Consider the following 27,464-nt stretch of genomic DNA (forward strand, 5'->3'; position numbering starts at 1 on the left):
CTCCTTTTCATCCCCCGCCGGCCATTTTTGTTGTTTACATCGATATATCCGTCGCGCCATTGGTCAACTTGGTCACGTGTCTTGTTACGTGAGCAGCTCTCCCAAGCAGACGCCATTTTCAGACGGCAGCTCGTGTGTATCAGACGGCTGCTCGTGTGTCGTCAACAATGGACTGTTTTGGATGCCATCAGAGCAATTTCCAAAGCGTGGAGCACGGTGTCCGAAAACACCATCAAGAACTGCTTCCGTCACTGCAAATTTGAAAATCCAGGGTGCAGTGAGGAAACATCTGCAGCTAACGAAGAGGATGACGACAACATTCCTCTTGCAGTGTTGGCTGAAAAGCTAAAAGTCGCCGACATTGCATCGTATGTCGCAGTCGACAAAGACATTGCGACATTCCCAAGCTCATCAGATGCGGATATCGCAGCGGAGGTCAAAGCCAAGTATGCCACAGTAGATTCCCGTGATGATGATGATGCTGATGACGATGAAGAAGTAGCGACTGAATGCACACCTTTTGCAACTTCGACAAAAGTGTTGCAAGGGGTTGCGGACACGCGATCTTTCTTTGAATCCGTAGAAAATGCATCCGGTTTTTTAGAAACGTTAAACAAGATGGAAGTGTTCATATTAAAATATAAAAATGGGAAGCAGAAGAAGATTGATGACTTTTTTAAATAGCTTACATACATACTAATTGCAGTGTTATGTACATGTACTGTTACATGAATGCAAGCGTTTTTTGCAACAATGTTTGCTGTGTTGTCTGCTGAAGCGTCATGATTTTGAAAATGACTGTACATTCCATACTGTGCATTAAAGGGCAACCAACATCACTTTTTGTGTTTCTTGAGTCAGTCAAAAAGCTGTTGTAACGTCACAGCTGCGCGCCGGCATTCTATTCAGCCACTCTCGAACGTCACGTAAGTTATGTAAACGTTGCAGTTTTGGTTTTTCATCCATGTACAGTATTTAATTGTGTTGCATCCAGATATCTTTATTGTTTACAACAATCACTGTTTTTCATATGATTGTACATGCTGGCGTTCGTGGCTTCGTGTGAATAGAACTTGACGATTTAGCATTGGTTGGTTGCATTTTTGAAAGGAAATAGTCATTAAAAGTGTAAAGACGTTTTTATTTTATGCACAACTTTATTTTTCACTTCACTACTGTACAAAAAACATGTTAGATACGCAATCCATGAACCCAATGATGAAATTACATGCCATAACAAAGATGCCGCATTTACGCCCCCCCCCACAGGATCGGATATATCGATGTTTTTTCGGATTCCCTTGCGTATCGATATAACGAGACTTTACTGTATATGATGTCCGATCGTGGACATATACGATGCAGCTAGTTGCAGAGTCGCCAGGCGAATTGGACGATGTCGGCCATCAGGGTGCGGCAGGTTTCACGATGGGGTCGGGGCGCCCACGGGTGGTGGCGGCCCATCGGGAGCTCGGCTTGAGGGGTCTTGCTGTGAAGATGCCGGATTCACGGGCGGCTGGGAAATCTGGGTCTTTTCATTTGGAGAGTTGATTGGGCTGAGGAGGATGAAAAAAAAATCCTCCTGGCTCGCTCGCCAATAAAGAGTTTGGTGGTTCTCTTTATTTGTAAGTAGGTTCGTTGTCAGATCTCCCAGGCAGGTGACGCGCAGAGCTTGATCGTGGCGTGGAGTCGAGCAAGTCGTGCCGTGATGTCCGTCCGACGCCCGGCATGAGCCGGGCGTGAGTCCGAGTTGAGTCTGCCCCGTGGTTCGCCCCATCTCTCTGTCCCGCGACAGCTCCTTTTATACAATTTGCAAGCGTGTGCTATGCGTCAGGGTGATACGCACAACAAGGAGATCAAGGAATTGAAAGACATGAAAGTGTTGAAAAGCGCACTTCAAAATCATACACGCGTGTGACGCAACACACCCGTGGCGCTCATAGCTGTTCCCGAGTGGGATGCGGTTGGAGAGGAAAACCACCCTCAGAGGGGAATCATTTATGATTTTCTTATCAAAATTGCCCGATTTCTTGCCTGTCAAAATTGCAATTTCCTTGATCATTCCAAAAAAGGAAGAATACGGCCGTGAAGGGTAAAACAAATGTGTTAGCGTGGTTGTTCGGGAAATGAACCAGCAACTGCAGCGAGTACAAACAAATTACTGCTGTGTTCTGTTCTGACCGATTTTCTTTCTATTGAGCGGATAAACTTCAAGACGTGTCGAACATCAGCCGCATTCTATCGTCAAGTTGCCGTGGCACCAAGGCGGTCTGCGAGTGCCCGATCGGTGGCCGTGCCGGCACACATCATCACATTTCACTTAAGATGATCACTGAGTCACAGCAACTCACGCGCCTTGGTTTACAACCAGCTCGCCCACCATGAAACCCTGGAAACCTTTTGTCCGCTGCCTCCCTCGCGTTCATTTCCCGCCGCTTCTCGCAGAGGAGATAAGGCGTCTGTTAATTCATCGAAAACAATTTCTGTAATCCTCCATGATGTGACTCATAGTCATAATCTCCCCATTGTGTGCCGGGACACAGACAGAGGAGAAGGAACCGCTCAGCCTGAAGATCCAAAACACACCTTACAAGTAAGTGAAGACATCTCTCGTGCTTTATATCCGCCAGGGACGTCATATTCTGATTGGCTACCTTTGGTCATTGTTGCTTTCGTGCCACTTGTCTAGGAAATCGTGTTTTAAAGTATGGATATCTGTAATGTTTGTACTTTGGACCTTGGAAGTTCCAAATGTCAAAAGGCCGCCAGACAGCACCCAATGCGAACTGAAATTTACGCAGTAAGAGAGGAAAACGTGCCTTGAATTCCAAACCTACAAACAGCTGCTTCCACTGTGAGTGGATGTTAATGAATGTGAATATGCATATGAATATGCCGGAGGAGGAGATGGATGATTATATGCCTTGCAGAGACAAAAACAAACAAACTCAAATTGCATCCACGCGAGTCCAAACTAACGTGGTGCAAATACGTATGAGGGTGACTCACGGGCGTCTTTTAAAAAGTCCCCGCTTGCGTTTGTCCAAGCGACTCCCGTCGAAGGCCCTTTTGGAGCGCGGAGGGGTCGCGGAGGGTTCCCGGCGGCCTTGAAGTTCGAGTGCTCGATGTCCTCGCTGATCGCTCAGCCCTCGGGCGAAGCGGCGCCTCCGTTGCCGTCGGCATCGCCCGGCATCCAAAGGAGACACACGCTCCCCGCCAGCGAAGTCAGACCCCTCAACACGCAGGATGCCGTCAGTGTGTTTGAAATTGAGCGAGAAGGTAAGGCGTCTCCTTGCTGTCCTTCCAACTCGTCTTTCTATCAATCGGCATTTTGGCGGCCATTGCAGCCCGAAGAAGAGAGGATTCGTTTCAAACTATGATTTCTTCAAGTCAACAACCTGATTAAAACCGGTTGTTCAATATTTGTTCAAAACAGCTTGTGCTTTTGTTAAATATGTAGATTTTATTTTCAAAAGGAATCACCGTTAATTAACCACTCAAAAAAAACGTTCCATTTACAAATCTTCTGTACGCCACTCATAGAATGACCGTCAAACATCAACTTTTTCTTTACCCCAGAAAATTATTGTAACTCATTCTAGATGCATTTTATTGTATTATCTGCCGTTTAAATCACGATGCTTGTGATTGTAAATCAAGTTTATTGAAGTGTTTTTAAACATACGGCCTCCAGAAGGAACACAAGGTCACAACACACAAACTGCAAAATAAAAAAAAGATTGACACCACTGTTTTAAAATCAAAGTATTTGTATTGGTTGACTCAAATTTACTAAATATGTTTACATGCCTCCCAAAAGGGCGATTTGTGTTCATTGATAAGTGTCGTTGAGTAAACTTTATTCCTGATTAACCAAAAGTCAGTGTTACAACTAACTTTTATATAAGATCCCTTCGCAAATTTACCCCTATCGAGTTGTAGAAAGACAAATGCTCATGAAAAAAAACTAGACCAGCACATAAAATCACAAGCCTTTTTACTCATTCACTGCCAGACGTGCAAAAATGTGTCCCCTCCAGTGCCAGGGTTTTTGTCATTGTCACTCGAATTCCAGGACCCACAGAAATATTGAGTTTTAGGACTACATAAACACTCAATACAGCGTGAGGGGAAAAAAGAGTTAAGTCCTAAATTATATGGTTCTGGAAATATATGATCTTGAAATTAGGACGGCTGTCAAAATGCAATGCAATACGTACATATTGGTTTATATAATAATAATAAATTTCATTTCTAAGCACCTTTCAAAACTCTCAAGGACACTTTACAGTCACGGAATAACATTTTTTTTTCCTGCTGGTGAGCAGCATCAGCCATTCGCGCCAGTGTTCACTCAACCAGGAGGTAACACAAACTCACGCCACTAATGTGAGTGTGTATATAGATAGACAATACAATACATCCTAATTTATATACAGTGGGGCCTCGGTTTACGAACGTTAAATTAATGAAACCGCAATCGTCTTCAACCATACTTTTGCTGTTATTGTCACAGGTTAAAAAGTACCTTATTTAGTATTTTGGTTACATTCGCATAGTTACATTAGTTTACAAATGATATATATCTCAAATGTTTATTTAAACAAGGAACGCCTGCTTTGTTTAGTGTTTTGTGTCGGACCGATTTAAATTGTTGGACAGGAAGTTGTTATAACTCCGTATCCCTTACCATAGTGGAGAGCGCAGCATTTTGGAGGCACCGCTGGATATTTTGGTTCGAGTGTTGTCTACCAGCCGTGGGTTGTTGCTGACCATAAAGAGGTCCTCAACCCCACATCAAGTGAGAACATCAAGGCAATGTTGGAAAAGTGGAATGATGTGCAGGCTTTTATTGAACAGTTCCATCCAGAAAAGGCTATGAGAATCATCAACATGATGAATGATCATGTGATGCCTCAGTTTCGTAAGTCCTTCCAAGTCAGAAAGCAACAGGTGTCAATTAAGAGCCATCAACGACCATCACAAATGTAAATAAAGTGACTTTATTATACAGTGCAGTGTATTTCTTTCATTACAATACAAGAGCACATGTATTATACATAGACTAAGGTATGTTGCGTGTAGTTCTAAGGCTTGTTTAGTTAAAAATTATATTTTATGTAGACCTGGGAACGGATTATTCTCATTTTAATGGATCCCAATGGGAAATTAATTTTTGGGATACACACTTTTTGCCTTACACACACTGTCTGGGAACCAATTAAGTTCATAAGCCAAGGCCCCACTGTACTTTCACAACAGCTGCGGCTGTAACAAAGCGCTTCACATAATAGTCAACACAAAACAAAATAATAAACAACAGGAATATAAAACTATGGACAGTTATGCAATCTTAACGACTTTCCCTCATATAGTGCCTTAACAGCTGATGCTATAGACCGGTGATAACATGAAAGAAGGGGAATGCTGCCCCCTTGTGGAAAAAAACATGACATTTACGGTACCCAAACATGAAAAAGCAAAAGGTGAGCAATTTTGGGAATGGCGCTCTACATCATATCTTCAATTCCCAAATACATTTGTGATTAGCAGTGAATAAGTTAAGGTGGTTTACAATGAATGAATAAAAATGTGTGTGTGTGTGATTTTGTGTGTGTCACGCTAGCGTTCATCTCCGTGTCAGGCGAGTGTCCGCTGCACCTGGACGAAGTGCGTCACTTCCTCACTCTGTGTCCAGAATTTTCTATGGGCTGGTTCGAGGAGGGCCGACTCGTGGCCTTCATCATTGGCTCACTGTGGGACCGCGACCGGCTGGCCATTGTGAGTCTTCCGCGGGGGAAGGGAGGGGAAGTCATGTCACCATTGGGCCGAATGAGTGAATGGACGGCGCATCCGCTAAGTATTGGCGGCGCTTCGCCTTTTACGCCGTTTGTCCCATTGCTGCTTGGAAAATGGAAAGCCCAAATTGAGCGCATATCAACACAAGATTCCAAACGCAGCCACATCTCCAGTGATGAAACGATGTGTGTGGCGCCCTTGCATCCACATTATCCTCCTGCCAAATATGTCTTCTTTTTTTTGCGATGGAGTTGAACTACTTCCGGGTCATATCCAGGCCGAGTCTCCGGTTTGTCTAGCCCCGGTCAATGTAAGCAAAGCTGTTTTCCACAGGAGGCCCTAACGCTACATAAACCGCGCGGCTCCACCGCGCACATCCACGTGCTGGCAGTCCATCGCACTTTTCGGCAGCAGGGCAAAGGGCCCATCCTGATGTGGCGCTACCTCCAGTACCTGCGCTGCCTGCCCAACGTGCGTCGGGCCGCGCTCATGTGCGAGGACTTCCTGGTCTCCTTCTACCGCAAGATGGGCTTTAAGGTGCTGGGCCGCTGCGCGGTCACAGTGGGCGCTTTGACCTTCACGGAGATGTGGTACCCAATCAGCGGCCACGCTTACATGAGGCGCAACAGCGAGGCCATCCGCTTCCCCAACGCTCCCTTGACGTTGCCGCCCGACCGCACTGACCGCCATATCGACATGTGACGTCATCGTGAAGGCCAGACGTCTGTTGCATTCGTATCCAAAGCCTTATAGATGTTATTCACATACTGCGTGTGACGTGTAGTCTGTTTTTTCCAAGCTCTATCATTCCATTTTAGTAATGGCATGCAGGAAGTATTTACATACCAATCTGAGTCTGACATCTGATCTAGTGTAGGTATACCCAACTCAACGAAGTATGTGGAAGCACACGTTGGTTTTTTTTCTGTGTGTGAGTCATGATAAGCCGGGTCGCGCGTCTGTAAATAGGCTTGAGCTGCTCAATAGCAGCTCCTTAGCTCGCGTCAACAATGGGGGGATTTAGCAAGCCGCCCATTCTGTCCTCTTGAGACACAAAATTAACAAAACATTCGATGATATCGAGCTGTTTGTGCGCATGTTGCTATGAAAATTCTAATAAAGTCACGTGCCCATGTCAGCAGAAGATCGTCTGTCACATTTTGAGTTTGAAATATTTCACGCATTCCGTAACTTAAAAACGCATGCTGTCCACTGTAGTAACCTCTCTCCCTGAAAGGGTTAATTGCTCGCATCCCTCTGATCGGCATCCGTGATATCAAGTGACTCTTCTTCAGGCCATGCCTCTGACCTTGTAGTCAATGCGTCATATCTAATCTGTAGTCTTATTCCAATCCTCAAAGCGTATGTCTCACAAGCATGAACACGCCTTTGCTTTTAAGTACAGTGGGACCTTGGCTTACGAACTTAATTGGTTCCCAGACAGAGTGTGTAAGGCGAAAAGTGTGTATCCTGAAAATTAATTTCCCGTAGGAAACCATTAAAATGAGAATAATGCGTTCCCAAGTCTCCATAGAACATAACTTTCTACTTTCTAATTTTCTAAGTCTTAAAACTACACAAAATATACCTTATTTTATGATTAAAGAAATAAACTGTACAGTACAATAAAGTCATTTTATTTACCTTTGTGATGGTCGTTAATGGTTTAATGGAATTGTGTGTCCCGTTTCCTCAGCATTAAACACTTGATGAGGAACGTAGCCTTCTTCTTTCACCATCTTGCGGAATGATCCCTTGTAGGTGCTTTCTCTGTGATAATTGTATCTAGTTCTTCATCAATTGTGATCTGTTTAGCTGGGTTGATAGCTTTTTGCATCGAGTGTACAGATGACTTGTGCGGGATATTTGTGCAGCCTGAACAAATGTGTGAAAGTGTGACAATAGTGAGAAAATGGATAGAAAACAGTTAAAATATCATTGTGGCAGCTCCGTGTGTATCCCGAAAAATAGTTTAGTGACAATAGTGACAGACAGAGGGAATCGCTACGTGCTGTGTGCAATGGACTATTTTACCAAGTGGCCAGAGGCATACGCACTGCCAGACCAAGAGGCGGAAACAGTAGCTGATGCGCTACTGGAGGGCATGTTCTGCCGGTTTGGAACTGCAGATATCATCCACAGTGACCAAGGCAGAAATTTTGAGTCCAGGGTGTTCGCTGCTCGGTGTGAACGCCTTGACATGCAGAAGACGCGCACCACTCCCTTGCATCCGCAGAGTGATGGACTTGTGGAACGATTCAACCGCACCATGCAACAGTAGCTCGCCATCCTCACCTCCACACACCAACGTGACTGGGACAGGCACATCCCACTGGTGCTGATGGCTTATCGATCAGCGGTTCAGAGTTCCACCAGCTGTAGCCCTGCTCTGCTGATGCTGGGCCGGGAAATACGGACACCGGCAGAAATGGCGTTTGGAAGACCACCAGGCGACCCAGAGGACCAGCCGGGGCTGGAGTATGCCCGTCGACTGCAGGATCGGCTGGAGGCAGCGCACGCATTCGCACGGGACCAGCTGGAGAAAGCCGGAGCACGCCAAAAGAGGAATTATGACGTGCGGAGCAAGGGGCGAGGCTTCCGGGCCGGGGAACTGGTTTGGGTATAGGTTGAGAAACCGTTGGCCATACGTAGAAACCGTTGGCCATACGTCTTAATGGTGGTGCGGTTGGCAGCTTGCAGGGACACTCCAGCGTCAGGGTACCAGCGCTCCGCAGGGGAAGGTGGCAGAACGCTGATGTCAGCAGCCGAGTCCACCATGAATCGTCTTCCCGATGTGCGGTCGCGGACATAAATGATGTGGCTGGTTGTGGAGGCGCCAGGCAAGTGGGAACCCGTGTTCACTCCCTGGCTGGGCCGTTTCCCGACCTCTTGCACGGCTCACTGCATCGTTTGGCCCGGTCACCCCAATATTGGTGGTACCAGCACAGGTCGGGGTCCGCGCTGGATGGATTCCGGTCGCGGCTTGGGCTGCACTCTCGAATGGAGCGGCGTCCGCGACTACGGCGGCGCTCTCGACTGTGGCTGCGTTCCCGGATTTCCGTTCGCAGGGCACGCATCTCGTCAACGAGCAGTTGCAGAGCATCAGTCGAGGGCCCTGGCGTCGGAGGACGCTGCATGGCAGAAACGGTAGGCTGCCCCGCGTACGCCTCCGCAACTTTGTCGGCGAGGGCGGCCAACTCCTGCAAGGTAGAATCGGGTGGTGTGGTCGCCAGGGCTGCTTTGATCCTCGGGGGCAGCTTCTCTATGAAGACATGCCGCAGGAAAGTCTGGTCCTTGAGGCTGTTGCCCGCCACCGTCTCGAGGCGTTGCAGGAGCTGGGAGGGCCGGCTGTCCCCCAGCTCAACGTCATGCCTCAAGGCTACATACCTCTGGTGTTCCGTGAGGGTGGTCTGCCTCAGGATTTCCTGTTTCAGGGCAGAGTAAGGATTTTCAGCCGGAGGATCGAAGATGACTCGCCGCACACGGCCAGCCAACTCCGGAGTGAGGGCAGCGATCGCATAGTGGAATTTGGTGATCTCCTGGGTGATGCCCCGGTTGACGAATTGGGAGTCCACCACTTGGAACCAGAGGTCCATGTCATTGTGCCAGGGGGGGGGGGGGGGGGGGGGGTTTGAGGGAGACGGCGGAAATCTGGTCTCTTTCCATTCGGAGAGTTGATTGGGCTGAGGAGGAGGGAAAAAAATGCTCCTGGCTGGCTCGCCAATAAAGAGTTTGATGTTTCTCTTTATTTGTAAGTAGGTTCGATGTCAGATCTTCCAGGCAGATGATGCGCAGAGCTTGATCGTGGCGTAGAGTCGAGCAAGTCGTGCTGTGAAACTCTGCGAGCGGTGCGTCTGACTGGGTCTGAGTCCGAGATGAGTCTGAATCTCCCTGTCCCACGACAGCTGCTTTTATACCATTGTCAAGCCTGTGATATGCGTCAGGGTGAGACGCACATCAAGGAGATCAAGGAATTGAAAGACATTAAAGCTTAAAGCTGCGGTGCGCACCGGTGACGCCACATATACGCCCAAACGGAAAAAAGGCCGCTGCCCCAAACTAGACAGCCACTGGGATGGCCCTTGTCGGGTACTCGAGCGGGTGGAGGAGGTTGTTTATCGGGTAGCGGTCCCCCCCAGGGGCAGGAAAATTGCTCTACATCGGGACAGGTTGGCCCCCTACCGGGGCAGCGCTATTCCTGTATTTGAGGCGGGGTCTGCTTCATTGCCGCCAAATGGAGCGTATCAGACTTGACCATTTGCTGAACTGATGCCCATAATCAGAATCCAAATCAGAAATCCTTTAATAGTCCCACAATGGGGAAATTTGCAATCTACAGCAGCAACATTGAAGGGGGGGGGGGGGGGGGGTTTAAAAAAAATTACAGTGATACCTCGTTTTACGAACGCTTTAGTTAACGAACTTTTCACCTTACAAACATTAAATTTGTGAGAATATAATATTGGCATACAAACTAGTTTTTGGGAAACACATTGAGCGCCACAATGGCTGGCGGACTAGTTGTCGGCGGAAGAGCACCAAACCACACGGCCAAACAGCGCCACCGGGGCTGCCGGACTACTTTTCCACACCCACTTTCTTTGAGTGCACTTAGTGCAGATGTGGTTTGTTATGGAGTGGATACTTTTGCTTTTTGGGGACCGAAAACCACTACAAGCTAGTGTTAAGCCGAAGAGGACACAAAAGAAAATTACGGTCGAGCAGGAGAAGGCTATCACCGAGATACTAAAAACGCCTTCCCATCCAAGGCCGTTTTTTTTAAGCCAAATATTGCTTGTTTTGTTCAGGCCAAACTGCCTGACTATACATGGCCTTTTTTTCGGGCTAAAAATGGCTTACATTGTCTTTTTTTTTTGTTGCCAAAAATGCCATACTCACAATGGTCTTTTTTCAAGCCAAAAACACCTTAATACACATGCTTGTTTTTCGGGGCCAAACACATCTTTTCTACGAAAAATGCCTTCCTGTACATACTTTTTTTCGGGCTAAAAACGCTTAAGACACGTGGTAGTTTCTTTTTCGGCGAAATACGCCTTACTCTAAGGACCAAAAATGCGCACTCATCTTGAACGTCTTTTATTAAGTATGTATATAAAGTATGATTCACATTCATGAAGTAGACATACATATTTTGGAAATACATAGAGTATTGCTTTTAAAAAAACAGGTCTGTATAAACCAATACATGATGTGTGGATTATTGGATTTGACTTCAAAATGTTGAATGGAACAACAATCATTACCCTCATTTTTCCAGCTAATCCCCAAATCATACTTTGTATTCAAACGAGATCCACAATGGGGTTATAAATATTAGTATATTTATGTAATCTCTTTGTGACCAGTACCACAAACCATCTCGCACCGGAGGCTGCGGCAAAAAAAAAAAAAATCATTCCTCTTTCAACTCAGCATCTAGATTCTGTTGTTCGAAGAAATAAAGCGAAAGTTGGAGTATGACGGTGAATCCGTTTCATCACTTGAAGCCGCGGGAAGGAGCAACAGTCCCGTGCCTTTGTCAACCTTGCACTTATCCATCGCTTGCTTGTACGAGATTTTGTCTTTGCGGATGGGGTCAACCAAAACCTTTGCGTAGGAGGACTCATTCCTCAGCTCTTTGGCCGTCTCGCTGTCGATCACGTTGGACGCTTGGGCTTCTTGGAGGGTGAGGCGGCCAGCTTTTGTGGGATCGACCAATCCGCCGGTCAGGTATTGCGCCTCGATATACCACCGGGCGTTTTCGAGGGGGAGGTAGCCTTTTTGAGCCGCCTTTCCCACAGAGAGACGTTCTTTGGTCAGAGGATCCTCAATTCCGGTGAAGGCCTTCTGAGCGTTGAGAAGTTTGTACATGTGGGCGTTGTCGATGAGGCCCTGTTCGGCCGCTTTGTGGACCGACAGTTTGTCCTTCCGGTTGAGATCAACAATCCCGCCGGAGGCCGCCTGTGCTTCCAGCAGCTTCAGAGCCGTGTCGGCATCGATGAGCTTACGGGTCAAGGCGCTCCTCACCGACATGCGGCTTTCTGTGGTCGTGTCAAAAATACCAGAGATGGGGAACTGCTCGTCACTCAAAGCAAATACGTTGTCCGCGCTGTCGCTGTTTAGACTGGCGCGAGGGGACACCACAGAACTCGGCGTGGAGTTTAAAGGAGAATTTGGGATGGATTTGATGGGGGATTTGGGGCTTGGAAGCGGGGGAACAAAAGGTCTTCGAGATTCCCCCGCCACAAGAAGAGCAAACTCTGAGATGGGCATTTTCCCTTCCTTGTAGCACATCACGTCAAACTGGGTCAAGCGGCCATCCCTCAGGGCGTCTTTGACAGCGTACTGCGTGCCACTCTTCCGATCCTGCAAAACCGTCGAGTCGCCGTCTGGACCGGTGGAGGTGATTTCTTCCCAGTCGCACTCCAGTTCCGACAGGTGGATGTACTGATTGCGGTCGATGAGCCCTTTGAGGTAGGCATCGTAAGGAGCCATGTCTTTGCCGGTATCGGGATCCATGATGGTGATCCTGGTGGAGAGGTTGGTCTCCCTCGTGTGAGTTTCGACTTGATCTTCCTTCCTGAGTGCTTCCTTCAGCTCCATAATGAGCGCTTCCTTGTGGTGGATTTTGTCTTTTTCCTGGAGGATCTCTTTCTCGAGGCGTTGCGCTTCGGAGGACGCCTTGAGACTCCGCTGCTTGGCTATCTGGGTTCGCTCGCTCATCAGCTTGGACTGCTGCTGGAAGGTGACGCTGATGTTCTCCCTTTGAGTGTCGAGCAGTTTGAGCTGTTTGAGGAGGTCTTCCTTCTCCCTCTGCAAGTTGCTCCTGTTGACAACCAGAGTCGTCTCCTCTTTGGAAATGATGGATAGGGATGTCTCCAAGTGGGACAGTTTCACTCTCGAGCTTTGAAGGTTCTCTTCTTTGTCGCGCCTCATATTCCTCTCCTGCGCAAGGAGATCCCGCCAATGCTCTCTCTCGGCTTCCACCGCCGGGTCCTTCTCCACTCGCACAACTTCTCGATAAACAACCTTTTCGGTGGTCTTTTCTTTTTCCAGGATTTCCAACTTTATCTTCAGGCTGCCGATTTCCCTCTGGAGACGAATGAGGTGGTTTGCTTCTCCTTCCATTTCAAAGCGAATCTCGTTCATGAGTTGCTCGAGCTTTGGGTCCCGCTCCACTTTCAGGACTTCCTCAATGACAATCTTTTCCTCGACGGGTTTGGGAGAATGCTCAAGCTCGTGAATCTGGGCTTTGATCTGCCGCACCTCCGACTCGATTTGAATCTTCTTCTGGCGCTCATCCATTTGAGCGACCGTGTTCTGTTTTTCTTGGATCAGGGCTCTCAGCTGCCTGACTTCGATTTCCAGTTTGCGGCGGGCTTTGACCTCGTCGTCGAGGGACTTGTTTAACCTCTCATGCTCCAGAATCTGCTTGGGGTCCTTCTGAACACGAACCACTTCCTGGACCACCGTCTTCTCCTCCGGCTTCTGGCGCTCAAGGACAATGTACTGGTTCTGAAGGTCAAAGAGGCATTCTTCCACGCTGCGCCGTTGTTGAGTCTCTTCTCTGACCGTCCTGCGGAGTCTGTTCACCTCTTTTTCCAACAGGGGGTCGGTCTCGTATTTGATCACCTCTTTGCTCACAAGCTTGGTCTCCACTTTTGATTTTTCAACCTTCAGCTCGTCTCTCTCTTTGCGAAGGTGCAGCAGCAGTTCGAGGGTGGTGTCGTAGTTGACTTTGAGACGCGACACTTGGTTGTTGAGTCGCTGTAACTCTCTCATGACCTCGGGACTTTTCTCTTCCTTGATCACCTCCTGGCTGACTTCCTTGTACTCAATTTTAGGCTTCTGAGTCCGCAGCGTCGTCAGCGTGGTCATCACCACCTCGGTTTCTTGCTCTATCGCTCTGCGTTTTCGGCCGCAGTCCTGCAGGTCCATCTTCAGACGCTTCAGGTGGGCTTCTGTCTCAGGGTCAATTTGGAAAATCTCATTGATCACCTCTTTAACCTCCAATTTGGGCCGCAGTTTCTCCACTTCGCCGTATCGCAGCTGAAGCGTGGTGAGGTCCTTTAGCAAGATCACATTCTCGTCTTTCTCCTCTTCCAAAGCCATGCGCAGTTTCTTTGACTCGCTGACCAATTCTGGATCTTGTTGGACTTGTTTCACCATCTTGGTGACAATTTTGGGTTCAACGGTGGGTATGATCCGCTCCAGCGAGTTGATCTCGCTGCGAACGCTGAAGATGGTGTTGTTGATGGACAGACATTGGGCTTCTTCTGCTTCAATCTCCTTCTTGAACGTAAAAACCGCTTTGATCATCTCGGGATCCTTTTCCAGCCTGACCACATCCTTCTTTACAAGCCTCTCCCTGAATTTGGGTTTCTGCTGCGCCAGGAGACTCAGCTCCTTTTTCATTTGAACGATCTTCGACTCTTTGGTCTGGATCTCCACTCGTATCTTCTGCATCTCATTGCGTATCCGTTCCACTTCTTTATCGACCTGCGGGTCTCGCTCGTATTCGGTGACAACTTTGTTCACCAGTTTGGGTTCAACGCCAGAGAGCTGCTTTTCCATTTTAATGATTTTCTCATTGATCATCTCGATATTCGAATGGGTTTGTGTCCTCTTGTATCCTTCTTCTTGAATACTGCTTTTCTGGGACTGGAGTTCCGCTTCCAATTTCGGATCGCGGTAATACTGCACAACCTCCTTTTCCTCCAGCCTCTCCACCCCTCTCCTGCTCTTCAAGGACAAGTACCTCTGCCTGTATGTTTCCAAATCCTTCTCGGCATGTAAGCGACGAGACTTTTCCTCCTCCAGTTCTTTGCCGATCGTCTCAGCCTCTTCCGCGTCGTTCCTCTGACTCTGGAGTAGCATCTGCTGACTGACGACGACACTGCTGACTGTGTCTTCGTTCTGTCCGTGGATCGAAGGACAGAAGGAGAAATGGTGACATTTGTTTCAGGGCTCTTGTCAAAAAGCCAAAAAGGACATACAAGAGTCTGCAATGCCTTCTACTTTACCCTGAGAACGATGTTCCTGGCAGTCCCCATCTGGCTGAGAAGCTGCTCATTCTCCGCAGACACCTCAGCGAAACGGTTGAGTAAATCCTTTTCCTGAGGGGGAAACGGAGCTCAAGCCTCAACAAAAAGTGTCTGCGACGACAACGCGAACGTTTGATGCCGTCGTACCTTCCTCTGCACCGCCTGAGCCATCGTTGAAGTTTGCCGCTTTTTCAGAATGGGTTCGTCGTCTTCATCTTCGTCCTCATCGTCATCGTCTTCATATAAAACGCCTCGGTACGAATTTGATTTTGTCTCGTATTCCTGAAAAGAAAAATTTGTTAAAGAAGCGCCGCATGTCCGGTGGCGGTAAGGAAGGACATCAATCCCAAAGCTTACAATCAGGGTGTTCTGAAGCTCTCGGGAGAGATCCTTGATCCGCCGCACGTCACCCGACTTTCTGTGAATGTCCTCCAGCACTCGCTAAACATCGCAGACGAATCCAGAGCGAGTGAAAAGAGAAGGAAGGATGACAAATTTCACAACCATTTTTGTAAAATGACATTGGCGCTTACCTTCTGAGAGTTGTGCTTGGCTGTTATCTCGGCCACGTCGTCGCGAGGTCCGATGCCGTTATTTGGCAAATTGACTAAAAAGAAGTCCAGAGACTGAGCGGCATTCTGGAAGTCTTGGTTTTTATTGCTGGCTTCCTGGATGAGGGTAGACCTAGACACGAATAACCAGCGCCATTTTTCAGATGTCATCAAAGGACACCCGCACATAGCAAGGAGATGATTTTTTGCAACTCTCACCTGTCCTGCAGCTGATTGGTGACACTGGCGAAGCGGTTCTTGAGACGTTTCACTTGGCTCTCCTGGCGGCGGATGTCCGGGCAGTATTCGTTGAAATTCCGTTGCAGGGAGCTGCACGCTTGCTTGGTCAGGTCCAAGTCTCGGCCTAACGTGTTCAAGTCATCCTTCTTTGAGGAAACTTCCCGCCGAATGTCCTGTTTGATGGATGACGCCATTGGTGAATTTGGCTGTCACCATTTTTGTGTGTCGTTCAGTTTTTCCTCACCTGCAGCTGGCGGCTACGACTCTGCAGGGCGTTTTTTTGATTAGGAATGACGCCGTCTTTCGCGAGCTGGTGTTCTAAAGCGGAGACCACGCCTTCCACTTTTTGCATCTGCTCCTCCAAGAACATGGAGGCTGAAGCCCTGCGCCAAAACGAGAGCAGAGGGACGCCCTGTTGCTCAAAAACGAAACGTGCGGTTGGAGTGCCGCGGCGTCGCAGCCCCGCTCGTACTTTTTGTCATAAAGATCGAGAAGAGAGGCGATGTCATCCAATTTGGCGCTGGCGGCGGCAAGCTTGAGCGGCAAGACCGAGGCGTTGGCTCCCGCCGCTTTGTTGGCCGCCAGGGCTTCCATTTCTCTCTGGATGGCGGCCTTCTCTGACTCGAGGCCCCTCGCCGTCAGGGACGATTTCTAGAGGCGAAGCAGCGGCGGAATAAAGGGACACGTAATTGAGTTAGGCCGTGTCATTCGTTCCCACTTTTCAGTAGGCGGGGGGCACCCTGAACCAGTTGCCGGCCAATCGCCAGGCAGAAACCAAATGAAATCCAACCTTGAGATCTTGCAACCTGCTTTCCAGGTCACGTGCTGGGTCGCGGCTGTCCACGGGGACCCTCTGTCGTTTCTGCGTGTCCGTTTTGCAAAGATCCAGATTGCGGTTAAGGTCATCCATTTGTCTGGCGAGGAGAGTCACTTTGGAATCCGAATCAGAAACTGGAATTCAACGAGGGAAGCACATGGACAGAACGTAAAAGGCTGCCCTATACCGGGGTTAGCAAACTATTCCTTGTCACACCTGCACGCTGAGGGCGCTCGACATCCACGGCGTTCTTCTTCAGTGAGGTCATCGTCGCCGATCTCTGGCTCTTCAAATTTAACAGCGTTTTCTCAAACCTGAAGCCCCCCAAAAAGCCCAAAGCCCAAAAAAAAAAAAAACAAAAAAACATTGTCGATTCAAGTCCACCGAGTGATGGACGAGCCCGCTTTTCAACAAGAACGGCCAACGTAAACCTGTTGACTTTCTCCAGGGCCTCGGTGTCCGGAGGCGGCAGCATGAAACACGCTCCCGGGAGCCTTTTGCTTTTCTTGCTGCTATCCTGCAACTCCCACGTCTGATGATCGTCGATGGACTTCAATGTCAGCTCATCACCGCGCCTCACAGCTCCCTGAAATCGGCGCAAAGCGGTTGAGAACGAGCAGGAAACACGATGTGGTGTTCTCTCAGGTTTTGTTTTTCGTTGTAAAAGGCGACGACTCCTCCTCACGTTTGTATCTTCCCAGTCGCACAGAGCAACGACTTTCGTAGCGTTGGCAAGATTGCTTCGACGAAGTTTCAGAGGCGCGATGTTGCGACTGAGCTCCCTGAGGGCTGCCAGCCGCTGCTCGTTCCTTTTGATGGCTGGCTCGTCTCCCTACGAGGCAGAAAATTACCCACCACTGAGACCAATACCGGAAATGCCACTCAAACATATGCATCCTTTTTTCACTTATATAGGTATAAATAAATCAATGCATGCATAAATACATCAACAAAATACAACAAACACAAACAAAAAAACTTTTTCCATCAATAAATGAACGGATAAATAAATAAAGAATTACATAAATACATACTCATGTAAAAAAATGCGGCATAAATAAATAAAACCACAAATAAACCAACAATCAAACAAAAAACGAAATAAATATAACTAACTAACTAGATAAATAAACAAATACATTTAAAAATAAATAAATAAACAAATACCTAACTAATGTGGGTTTGACGGAGGACAAAGCGTCGTCATCCGAGCAAACCCGCTTTTCAAAATAGACTTCTGGGAATGTCAACATACGCCACAAACTTGGAAGAACCTGAATCGAAGGACTCCCAACTTGCCCTTCTGTCACGTTTACTCAAGCAAAGTTGCTCTCAAACAAAACAAAACAAAACAAGCCGATGGTGTCGTTGTGAATGGGAATGTACTTTTTTTAATCGTGTCTCGTCATTTGTGCAGGGATGAGTTTGGGAAATGTAAAAAGTGGGCCAGTTGGCGCGCTTGTGTCTGAAAAGGGGGCCAAATTCTAAAATTGATGAGCCCGATTCAACTCGATTGCCAAAGTATACTAAACAGATTGAAATAAAGCAAAATACATTCATTGGAGCATGATATTTCTATATTGCAAATGAAAAAACATGATTTGATATCAACAAGATTTTCGCAAGCACACATTAGACGACAATGAGGTGAAAATCTTAGCGAAAGAAAATAGATGGTCTGAAAGGGGAGGATTGTTATAAAACAGCAAAACCCCTTCACTACCTAGCCGTGGTGGGGTGAGGTTTAATTTGGGTTACCACTTAGGCTTAGTTATGCTGATGAGGTGATACCAGAGCAAATGGGGCAAATGGGTGCATTTAACGTTCGTAAGGCCAAAAGTTTGTTAGCTAAAGCGTTCGTAAGCCGAGGTATGACTGTCATTTGAAAAGTTGATGACAAAAAAAGAGGGGCGGGAGGGCGTCGAGCGATATTTCGTATGATAGGAGCCAAAGCACCTGCAGTTCCAAGAGGGCCTCGGAGTCGCTCTTCCCCTCCAACAACCTCGGGTCCAGATTGGAATGGAGTCTGTCCAGGGACTCGGACAAGGTCTCGGCATCAAGCTGGAACTGGAAGAAAAGCGCCGGCGCTGAACGAGGAGCCGTCCCAACGGAACAAGTCACGCCGCGCGGCGGCTTACCTTCTTGTAGTCTTCAACATTGTCCAGGTGGATTTCCTGCGCCAGACACAGGTTGAGGAACGACTGCCAACCGCTCTGCACCGCCTCTTTGTGGGCCTGTTCGCCGCGTTCGGAGTCAAGTTAGGGCGAGAAGGACAAGAGGCCGATCGATCGATCGATCGGTCGGCCGATCGATCGGTCGGTCGGTCGGACGGGAGCCAACCGTGATCGCCGAATCGCCAGGATGGCTCGTGTCGGATAGACGATCGCCTTCCTCCAGGAGCTGGTTGATCTCCCCCTCGTGGGACAGCAGCCCGTTGCTTTTGAATTTCTGAGCGCAAACAAATGGCAACAACAACGTCATCACGGCGCGGGCGCGTTTACATGCGACGGCGGCGGCGGCGGCGGCTAATAGAGTCACTGCTTGTACGTGTTTGCAGCAGGGCCCCTGAGGCAAGTTGACAAACAAAAGCAAACTTTGGTGTGTTTTTATGTGTGTGTTTGCGTGCGTGCGTGCCTAACTGTCATCGTGGCATTTGTGCGAGCTGAAAAATATCAGGACGTATTTTGTCCGCTTGAAAACTATATGGTACCGGAGGCCATCTGCATTTGCAACATATAACATCGCTCTGCTGGTCACGCAAAGCTCATGACAGATATTGAGTGAGAATCCCCGAAAAATCAAGTTGCTGTAGCTCACAGGTGTCAAAGTCAAGGCCCGAGGGCCAAATCTGGCCCATCACATCATTTTGTTCGGACCACGAAAGCAAATCAAACTTGTGAAATTCCATGACGCTTTCTCCCAAACAAGTCCCAAACAAATTTTCAAATGGGAAATCACAGTAACAGTCATTATTCTTGACTTCAAATTTGAAAACTAGTTATTCATTAACACATTCACTGCCATTCCCAAATTTATTCGGGAATTGAAAAGTGTGACGTGAAGAGCGATTTCCGAATTTGTTCAGGTTTTGGTCTTTCTTGTGCGGGGGTGCCGAAAAAGTGCTGGTCAGACCTTTGGCAATGCTTTTCCCTTCGACGAGGGGGCAGCATTGGCCTTTTGCCCCTGTTAGCGCTTTGTGACAGCTTCAGCTGTTGTTAAAACGCTATATATACATATATCCATATGTAGGTATTGCATTGTATTTTGGACAGACTTCCTCATTTGCACCTCAGATAACTCCAGACCCACATAACGCAGGAATTAACTCTTTGTTTTCTGATGAAAGAAGAGACTCTAAAGTTTCTAACGCTGCATTGAATGTTTATGTAGTCCTAAAAGTCAATATTCTGCGGGTTCTGCAATTTGAGTGAAAATGACAAAAACCCTGGCACTGAAGTGGACATACTTTTGCACAACATCTGGCAATGAATGGGTTAATTTATTGTGTCTGTAATATGCGGAAGGGATGAAAGAGTCCAATGGCTTCCCCAAATTCATCACGGCCCCGAGAGGAAAGCAAAAGTACAAAAAAAATGAGTTTGACGCCCGCCCTTCCTGTAGTTTGGATGAAAACAGGACTGACCTCATACTCCATGCGAACGCTGGGCGGGTCAACCATCCGATCGCTCCAGTCTCTTTGCAGGATCCTGTTCTTCTGCTGAGAAAGGTAGTCCAACTCTTTTCGGCAGCTTTGCATGTAGTCGTAGAGCGAGGCCAGGTGCTTGCGCCTCGTTCGTGAGCTCTCCTGCAAAGATGGCGGAGCAAAAAAAATGTCACAGGACCAACCCACCGTACACAAATAAGGGACGCCACTCACCACAAGTTGATTGTACTTCTCTTTCAGGGTGGCAAACTGGCCCTGTTGCAAACGGAGTGCAAGGAGGTGAAAAGAGGCCTTCGTCCACTTTGTTATGTGTGAACCTCATTGACTTGCAATTCGACACCGAAAAAAGCAACGTGGGTTCATCTTGCCAGTTGATTAACTCAATCTCTGCCATTCCCAAATTTATTTGGGAATTGAAACCTGTGACGTTGAGCGCCATTCCCAAATTGGTTTTTTTCTTGCGGGGGGTCACCGTAAAGCGCTGGTTAGACCTCTGGCAATGTTTTTTCCTTCCATCGCTTTTGTCAATGTTAGCGCTGTTAAAGCGCTATATCAATCAATATGTAGGTATTGTACTGTATTTTGTACAGCTGCTCCCATTTCAAGCTCAGATAACTCCAGACCCGTGTAACTTAGGAATTAACTCTTTTTTTCTGGTGAAAATGTTCTGTTTTTTTCTGATTGATGTTTATAGAGTCCTAAAACTCTATATTCTGCGAGTCCTGCGATTTGAGTGACAATGACAAAAACCCTGGCACTTGAGCGGAGACATTTTTACACATGGTCTGGCAGTGAACATGTTAAAAATAACAAGAAATTCCACGTACGCACTGCATTTAATCAATCTTCCGCGAGCCAGAAAATGACCTTCTAACACCAACATATCAACGGATTGCGCGCTGTTAGCAGTTTGACCAATCCACTTAACTCACCTGTTATGTAAATCGGAGATTAAGTACTTAGTCATGTTTTATGTTTTAATGTCGCTGTGTGTGTGTCTACATGTCTGGGGTTGGCCGGTGTAATATCCCGTCTCCACTTTGCAAAGGGGAAAAAATGACGTCAATTATTTCTGTCTCCGTTTGAGCCCGTCCTGTCAGCGTGTCCAATATGCGACGTGGACGCGCTTGCCAATTTGAGATAGGTGAGTCAATATGAAAGAGTGACAAAACTCAGATCAACAAAAGAGGCTCGATACAATTTCGGGACATCGTGCAACGTTTCCATTTGAGCAGCGACCTGACAGGCCACTTTAGTTAACTCATGACGACGACTTTGTTAGTGAGAATGCGTGAATAGAAATGATGTCAGGCTAACCTGTGACAAGGTTGTGCCGGGCGTCAGCTGCTCACTGTAGGCCTCGATCTCTTTATGCAGGATGTTGTGAGCCGCAATCTGTTTCTCGATGTCAGAAAGAGTCTGACCGTAGCCTTCCGTGTCTAAACGCTTCTGCAATCGCACCATAAACCGAAACAGAGGACAAACGTGAGCTGTGTGTGTGTGTGTGTGTGTGTGTGTGCGTGTGTGTGTGTGTGTGTGTGTGTGTGTGTGTGTGTGTGTGTGTGTGTGTGTGTGTGTGTGTGTGTGTGTCACCACAGGCTCCAAAGGACACCTCCGGACAAGTTGTGTCCATAATTTGTTAAATCACTTCAAATGACTTCTACTGAGCGTATTTGACAAAGATTCCGCCGCATATAGCTAGATTTGACCTTTTAAGACTCGCGCTGAATATTCAGGAAGTCTTGTTTTTGAATTGGTGACGAGTCCGTACGTGACGTCACGGTAGGTATCGTCACTGACCGAGAAAGCGACACACAATGCATTTTGAGGTACTTTGTTTGGTCTGAAAGCTTCGTGTTGATGGCGAAATGAGAAGGAAAACACATAAATAACGCAATGGTGAATCGTTGTGTGTCGCACCAAGACAACTATTTGATACTGGCAGACAAATCAGCCCATTTCCAACGGAGCTTGGGCGCCATCTTGTGCATTTTCTGGGACGCTACACATCAGTCCTGACAGCTCGAAGGACTTCTTTAATCGATTGCAAACATGTATGCTTTCCTCTTCAGAACTATTTGAATCATATTCATAACTGGATGAGTAACAAGAAAGCATCTTCATTGTGCTTTTTTTGCGCCTGTAATGGGCAGCATCGTCACAGCCTGCGGTTGGATGAGGAGCCCGCGATAAGAAGAAAGCAGCGTCAGCGCAGAGCGCCGATGCGTATGTAGAACTGTCACGGCTTGGAATTGAAGCGGATTTGTGCGGGACAGGAGATATATTGTCGTCAATGGATGCTACAGCTTCGTGTTTGCTTTCAACATTTAGCTTGTAGTGGACATGCAAATTCCACCATGACGTCCCTGATCCACTGCAGAAATGGACGCTTTGATCCTCTCCTCTTTCATCTAGAACTGCTTCATGTCATCAAAGAGGGTACAGCAATGAAGAATGAATGACTCTGTGTCTTTTTGTTGTCATATTTGTTATTTTTGTTTTTCTCAAGATGGCGGCGCGTGAACACGCAGCGGCTCCCCTCTGCCGGCAAAATGGCATTTTCATGTTTGTTAAAGTCATTCTAAGTGCTTTGCACGCTGGGTCAGAGAGGACAGTCATTTCATCTGTGCTGTATGTCATGCATATTAGCATCTTTGACAAGAAAGCTGACTTTGACTGTTTTGATTCTCAAGCAAAGCAAGACGTCTTGGCGTGACACAACGAACAAGGGGGCGGGACCTTCTGAAACTGGCCACTTCCGGTTTCAATTAGAAGTAGTTTTGAGACACTTTTATTAGTGTTTGACTAAAAATATCAGCCTGCGTGTTTTGGCTATTTTAGATGCTATAAAGCGTTTTTCTGATGTCAGTTCGGAAAGAAAAAAATGGTGTCGGTTCAACGGCAAACCTGTTTTTCATCCAACGCCGGACCCCATTGGATTCTCGACTTGGGCGTCAAGTCTTGCACCTGCTCATACAGTTCCCTGTAGGTGGCGCAGTCCTTCACCCAACGGTCATGCAGGTTCCTCACGCTGCAAGTTGGAATCAGAATCAAGGAGCGTCATCGCCTGCCGTCGCCTTTCTGGATTTTGCCTTCCATAGCCACCGATCAAAAGCAGTATTATATTAACAAACTGGCCACTGGATTGAGATTTTCTCACTCGGTTGGTTATGTTGCCATGAAGTTTGCTAAAGCGGCGCTAGCTTGCTACAGGCTACAATTGGCCCGTGCTGCAATTTACTGTGAAAGCATTTTCAAGATGGACTTTTCAAGAAAAAAAATGGACGTCATTAAGAAAGGTCGGTCAGTTATTTCCTGGCTAAGGATGCCCTCTAGTGGACTCGTAGTAAATCACGCCAGACTTTTTTCAGTCTGGATTGATTGGGACAAAGCACTACCGAAGGCCGAGCCGTGAAATCAAGAAATATCACATGGGATTTGATCAGAAAGACGCGGCGGCGGTTTTCCTTTCATTGTTTTCAATTCGCTGGCCCGCACGGAACATCCGCTGACACAAATTAGCTTCCTTGTCGGGACGAGGTGGGCGGAATGCGGAAGGGAATGCGGCGGTGTATCATGACGTGAAAGTATGCGAGGTGTGTCTGGATGTCAACATGTCGCAGAGAGTCGACTGCGGTCAACTCACTCGCGCTCGATCTCGTTGGCCTGCGGGTGCTGCAGGCGCTTGGTCTTATCGACGTCCATGAAGAGCTCCTTCAGCAGACCTTCGGCCTCTGCCAGGTTATCTGCAATTTCCTTCTGTTGGACCGGAGCCTGGTTCTTTGCTTCACGTTTAGCGTCCTGCAACGCAAGTCGACTTCAATCTCTCAAATCCGTTTTGCGAAAACGATTGAGCCTTTCATACCGCAACCAGCAACTCCTCGGCACCCAGGATGTCCTTCTCGACGCGGTCCGCGTTGGTCTGCATGCGAGCGATGACGAGAGCCAAGTCGGTGGCCTGGCTCCTGCGGAGAACACGACACACTGACGTTATGCTTAAAAACGTATCCGCAGGCGGCGAACTGACTTTTTGCTCTGCAATCTTCTCCAACAAATGCGTCATGTGGCACGGTCAAACATAATTGGGTTTTTAAGCATTCCCCTTGAGAATGGACGCAGTTGGGCCACTTAAATTTCCAGCGCCAACAAACAAAAAACAAGGGGGAACGAGTTCTCCTTCATTCTTGCCCGCTGTGCGCTTTTTTTCACCATTTACACTGCGATGTTGGACGTCCTTTGTGTCGAGTGAGTCAATTCTTTAGGTAGGGGTGTGATACGGGAAGTTAAGCGCTGAGAAAAAAAACACATGCACAAGCATACAAATTTTGAGTCTAGAAAAAAAAAATCACAATATACGTATTTCAACGTGTGAAAAAAATGTTGCAGGAAAGACTGACATCAGATGAGCAATTATTTGCGCCGGAAGCTACAAATGACAGCATACAACCAGATCAGGATAAACGACTCTGTTTGCTAAGATATTTTGGGGCTCCGCCATCAAGACCGATGTTGACTTACTGGCCGCTTGTTACGGGTGTCCCCGCGCGAGCTCATCAAAGTCAAAGTCAGCTTTCTTGTCAAATATGCTACGATGCATGACATACGGCACAGATGAAATGACTGTCCTCTCGGACCCAGCGTGCAAGGCACTTAGAAAAAGACATCCAATTGACAACAGACAATAAATACATGTAATTTCTGAATGAATGTAGAGTGAGGTAGTGTCGTATGTGAAGTGGCGCCATAAAAAGTCAAGTGATTGACGCGCTCACGAAGGCAGCATAACTGTTTGTTGTGCACATTTCCTGTTTGCATCTGTCATTGGATTGTGCGGCGAATGTTCCATGCCATCCATAAAGATTCTTTATCAAGGCGTCACTCACAAAGTGGTGACCCGTTGCCTCTCTTGGCGCGTTTGCTCTGTCGTTCACTCACTTCTGCGATATGAAAAGCAAGTATGCGTCCTGACACACCCCGCGGCGGGACATTGGGGGGCGGAGGGGACAGTACGCCATCGCCGCCCCCGTCACGTTAGTCACCTGCAAGAATGTTGTCGAACTGAAATGTACACGAATGGCAACATTCGTGTGCTGTACAGCAATGAACAGAGATACAGAGACGGTCAAAGTCGCAAGCGAAATGCTTGCTAAGAATAATATCCAGTAGCGTTGAGGAATCGCAACATTTTCACTATCGGCCGTTGGTTGACCAAAAGAAATGGTCACGCGCGCAAATACAAAATGAAAAGGACGCTAACACTGAACCAAGTGAGTGGTTTCTGACCAGAGAGTCATTATTGAGTCGCTTCCTAGGCCAGGACCCCTCACAGAATACTACAGCGCGTTAATTACCTTCCACAATACCCGTTTATTTCTTGGTAGGCGTGGAACGGATTAATGGTGTTGCAATTTATTTCAATGAAGAAAATGCATTTGGTAGACAAATAATTGAAGTCTTGTAAGTCAAGGGTCCGCTATTCAGTAAATGGAATGTTGTGTAACTCAACTCCAGTCTGCTCACACTCACTGTAATTCTTCAAGGGGATATTCAACAACGACCGATCAATAATCAATACGTGAAGAAAAACAAATCATAGATGCTTGGCTTCCCTTCCTGTGGCGCGTTGCCTTTTTATTGCTCCTCAACTTCTTTTGTGTCTACCAATTGCACAAGTTCTCTTGCACCATTTAAACATTAGCCCGACTGTCAATGAAGATAAATGGACTATGTATGAATCATCCCGCGTTCAAGACCTCCGACATTGCACGGGCCTCCCAATTTCACAGGTCACGTGTTTTTACACAAGCGAGACCTCTGGCGTGCACCCACCCTGGAGAAGGGTGACAGGTCACATTGAGATAAATGCTGTGTTCACAATGACAACTCATCGCACTTGTTGCTATGAAGACGATTTAAGCAAACACTATCAAAGTAGAAAAGCTGGACTTTCAAATAAAGGTTGAATGACATTTTTTGTCGTATGTTGTTGATCGCTAAGTATTTACATTGTGAGTCAGTCCTAAAGCGGCCATTCGATTTCAGGAAAAAGCGCTCTTTGATTCTTCTTGTCATAACTATGATATGCTTATTTCGTCATCGTTAGCAGGGGTGAGCAAATCAAATAAATACATCGCTATCCTATTTTTGAGGATTTCCATTACCATGAGTCTAGGAATGATTTTTTTTTTTACTGATAATACTATTTCATGATACCCCACCACTTGTTGACATGACGACACACACTTGCACTAAGAACTAGCACCGTTTATTTATGCATGCGCGCCATGAATTGACCTGGAAGGAGAGAAACAGATGAATGCACCGGAAAACGACCGGAACACCTGACACGCAAGTCCACGTTCACGGACGTCCACGCTTCCGCGCTCGGTGCTCCTACTCACTTGCTGATCTTCACAGGGCCACTTTCTTGATTCTTCGACATGACGGGAAGCTGTTCGGGCCCGCTCGTGTAACCGGAGTACGAGTGTTGTCTTGGTGTGCTCCTCCTTCCGCGTTTTCCTTCTTTCTTTCCTTCCTTCCTTCCTCTCGCAGCGACCGAGTCTCTAGCCTAGCGGCTTCTTTCTTCACTTCAGGCGCGTCTCTCAGCTCAGCTCCGCCCAAGCAAGCGAGCAGGTGTGTCGCCAATAAAAAAAGCAGTCAGAGCCGAAGGGCAGACCGGCCAGACCTGTTCCGGGCTCCTCAAAGTGCCACATAAAGTAATTCACTCATCAACTTTTTTCATATGTTTCTGAGCCGCACGTCACTATGAAGAAACTAAAGTTAATTTGGATCTGTTTTTACGAGGGCTCGATTTCCCAATTTCTCTCAAAAACATCGAATATTGTGTTCATTGGAACGACCCCCCCCTCCCTAAAAAAGTATGAAAATGCCTTTGTTACAATTAAACCGTGGAGAGCTGTTCGATATTGTTTTAAGTGTAGCATTTGTATGTAAAACTAGCTTTATCAAGACGATGTGAACAAAAAAATGACCTGTCTCAGCCACGAAACGTCGACGATATAAGTGATACAAGGTCTTATTCGCCGAATTAAGGAGCGCGACTGTCGGGTGTCACCTGCAGAAAATTCGATGAAAAATGAGTTTTGGAGGGACTGAAAAAAAAAAAACACGTTTAAATGTTGATTACCGTTCTTCGTAATACAGTAAAGTCTCGTTATATCGATATTCCAGGGAGTCCGAAAAAATATCGATATAACTGGGACTATCGATATATCCGACCCTGTTTGCATGTAATTTTCTCCGTGCGTGCATAGAAATGGTAGCGATATAACCGGGACCATCGATGCATCCGATATCGATATAACGAGACTTTACTGTATATTACAGCA

At 47.2% G+C, this 27,464-nt stretch overlaps 2 protein-coding genes across 2 annotated transcripts; one reads left to right on the top strand and one right to left on the bottom strand.

Annotated features, from left to right (window-relative positions):
• The first annotated feature begins 2,366 nt into the window (after positions 1-2,366).
• Positions 2,367-7,115, top strand: LOC148885924 (serotonin N-acetyltransferase-like). Its single transcript, XM_089018081.1, has 4 exons — positions 2,367-2,593; positions 3,049-3,279; positions 5,627-5,781; positions 6,133-7,115. Exons 2-4 carry the CDS (start codon positions 3,126-3,128, stop codon positions 6,499-6,501), a joined length of 678 nt encoding a protein of 225 aa, XP_088874207.1. The 5' UTR covers positions 2,367-2,593; positions 3,049-3,125; the 3' UTR covers positions 6,502-7,115.
• Positions 7,116-10,880: 3,765 nt separating this feature from the next.
• LOC148885925 (envoplakin-like) lies at positions 10,881-26,708 on the bottom strand. The gene is made up of 22 exons (XM_089018080.1): positions 26,517-26,708; positions 23,981-24,080; positions 23,762-23,916; positions 23,023-23,146; positions 21,433-21,564; positions 20,329-20,370; positions 20,095-20,256; positions 18,792-18,899; positions 18,590-18,685; positions 18,408-18,518; positions 17,137-17,283; positions 16,883-17,037; positions 16,668-16,765; positions 16,425-16,585; positions 16,107-16,285; positions 15,879-16,017; positions 15,614-15,807; positions 15,377-15,527; positions 15,201-15,284; positions 14,991-15,125; positions 14,823-14,915; positions 10,881-14,715 (listed from the first exon to the last, which is right to left on the bottom strand). The coding sequence occupies exons 1-22, from the start codon at positions 26,555-26,557 to the stop codon at positions 11,236-11,238; spliced, it is 6,087 nt and encodes a 2,028-aa protein (XP_088874206.1). The 5' UTR covers positions 26,558-26,708; the 3' UTR covers positions 10,881-11,235.
• Positions 26,709-27,464: the final 756 nt, after the last annotated feature.

This window comes from Hippocampus bargibanti, linkage group LG17 (genome assembly GCF_051943395.1).
Source record: "Hippocampus bargibanti isolate YZ-2025 linkage group LG17, ASM5194339v1, whole genome shotgun sequence".
NCBI classification, from domain to species: Eukaryota; Metazoa; Chordata; class Actinopteri; order Syngnathiformes; family Syngnathidae; genus Hippocampus; species Hippocampus bargibanti.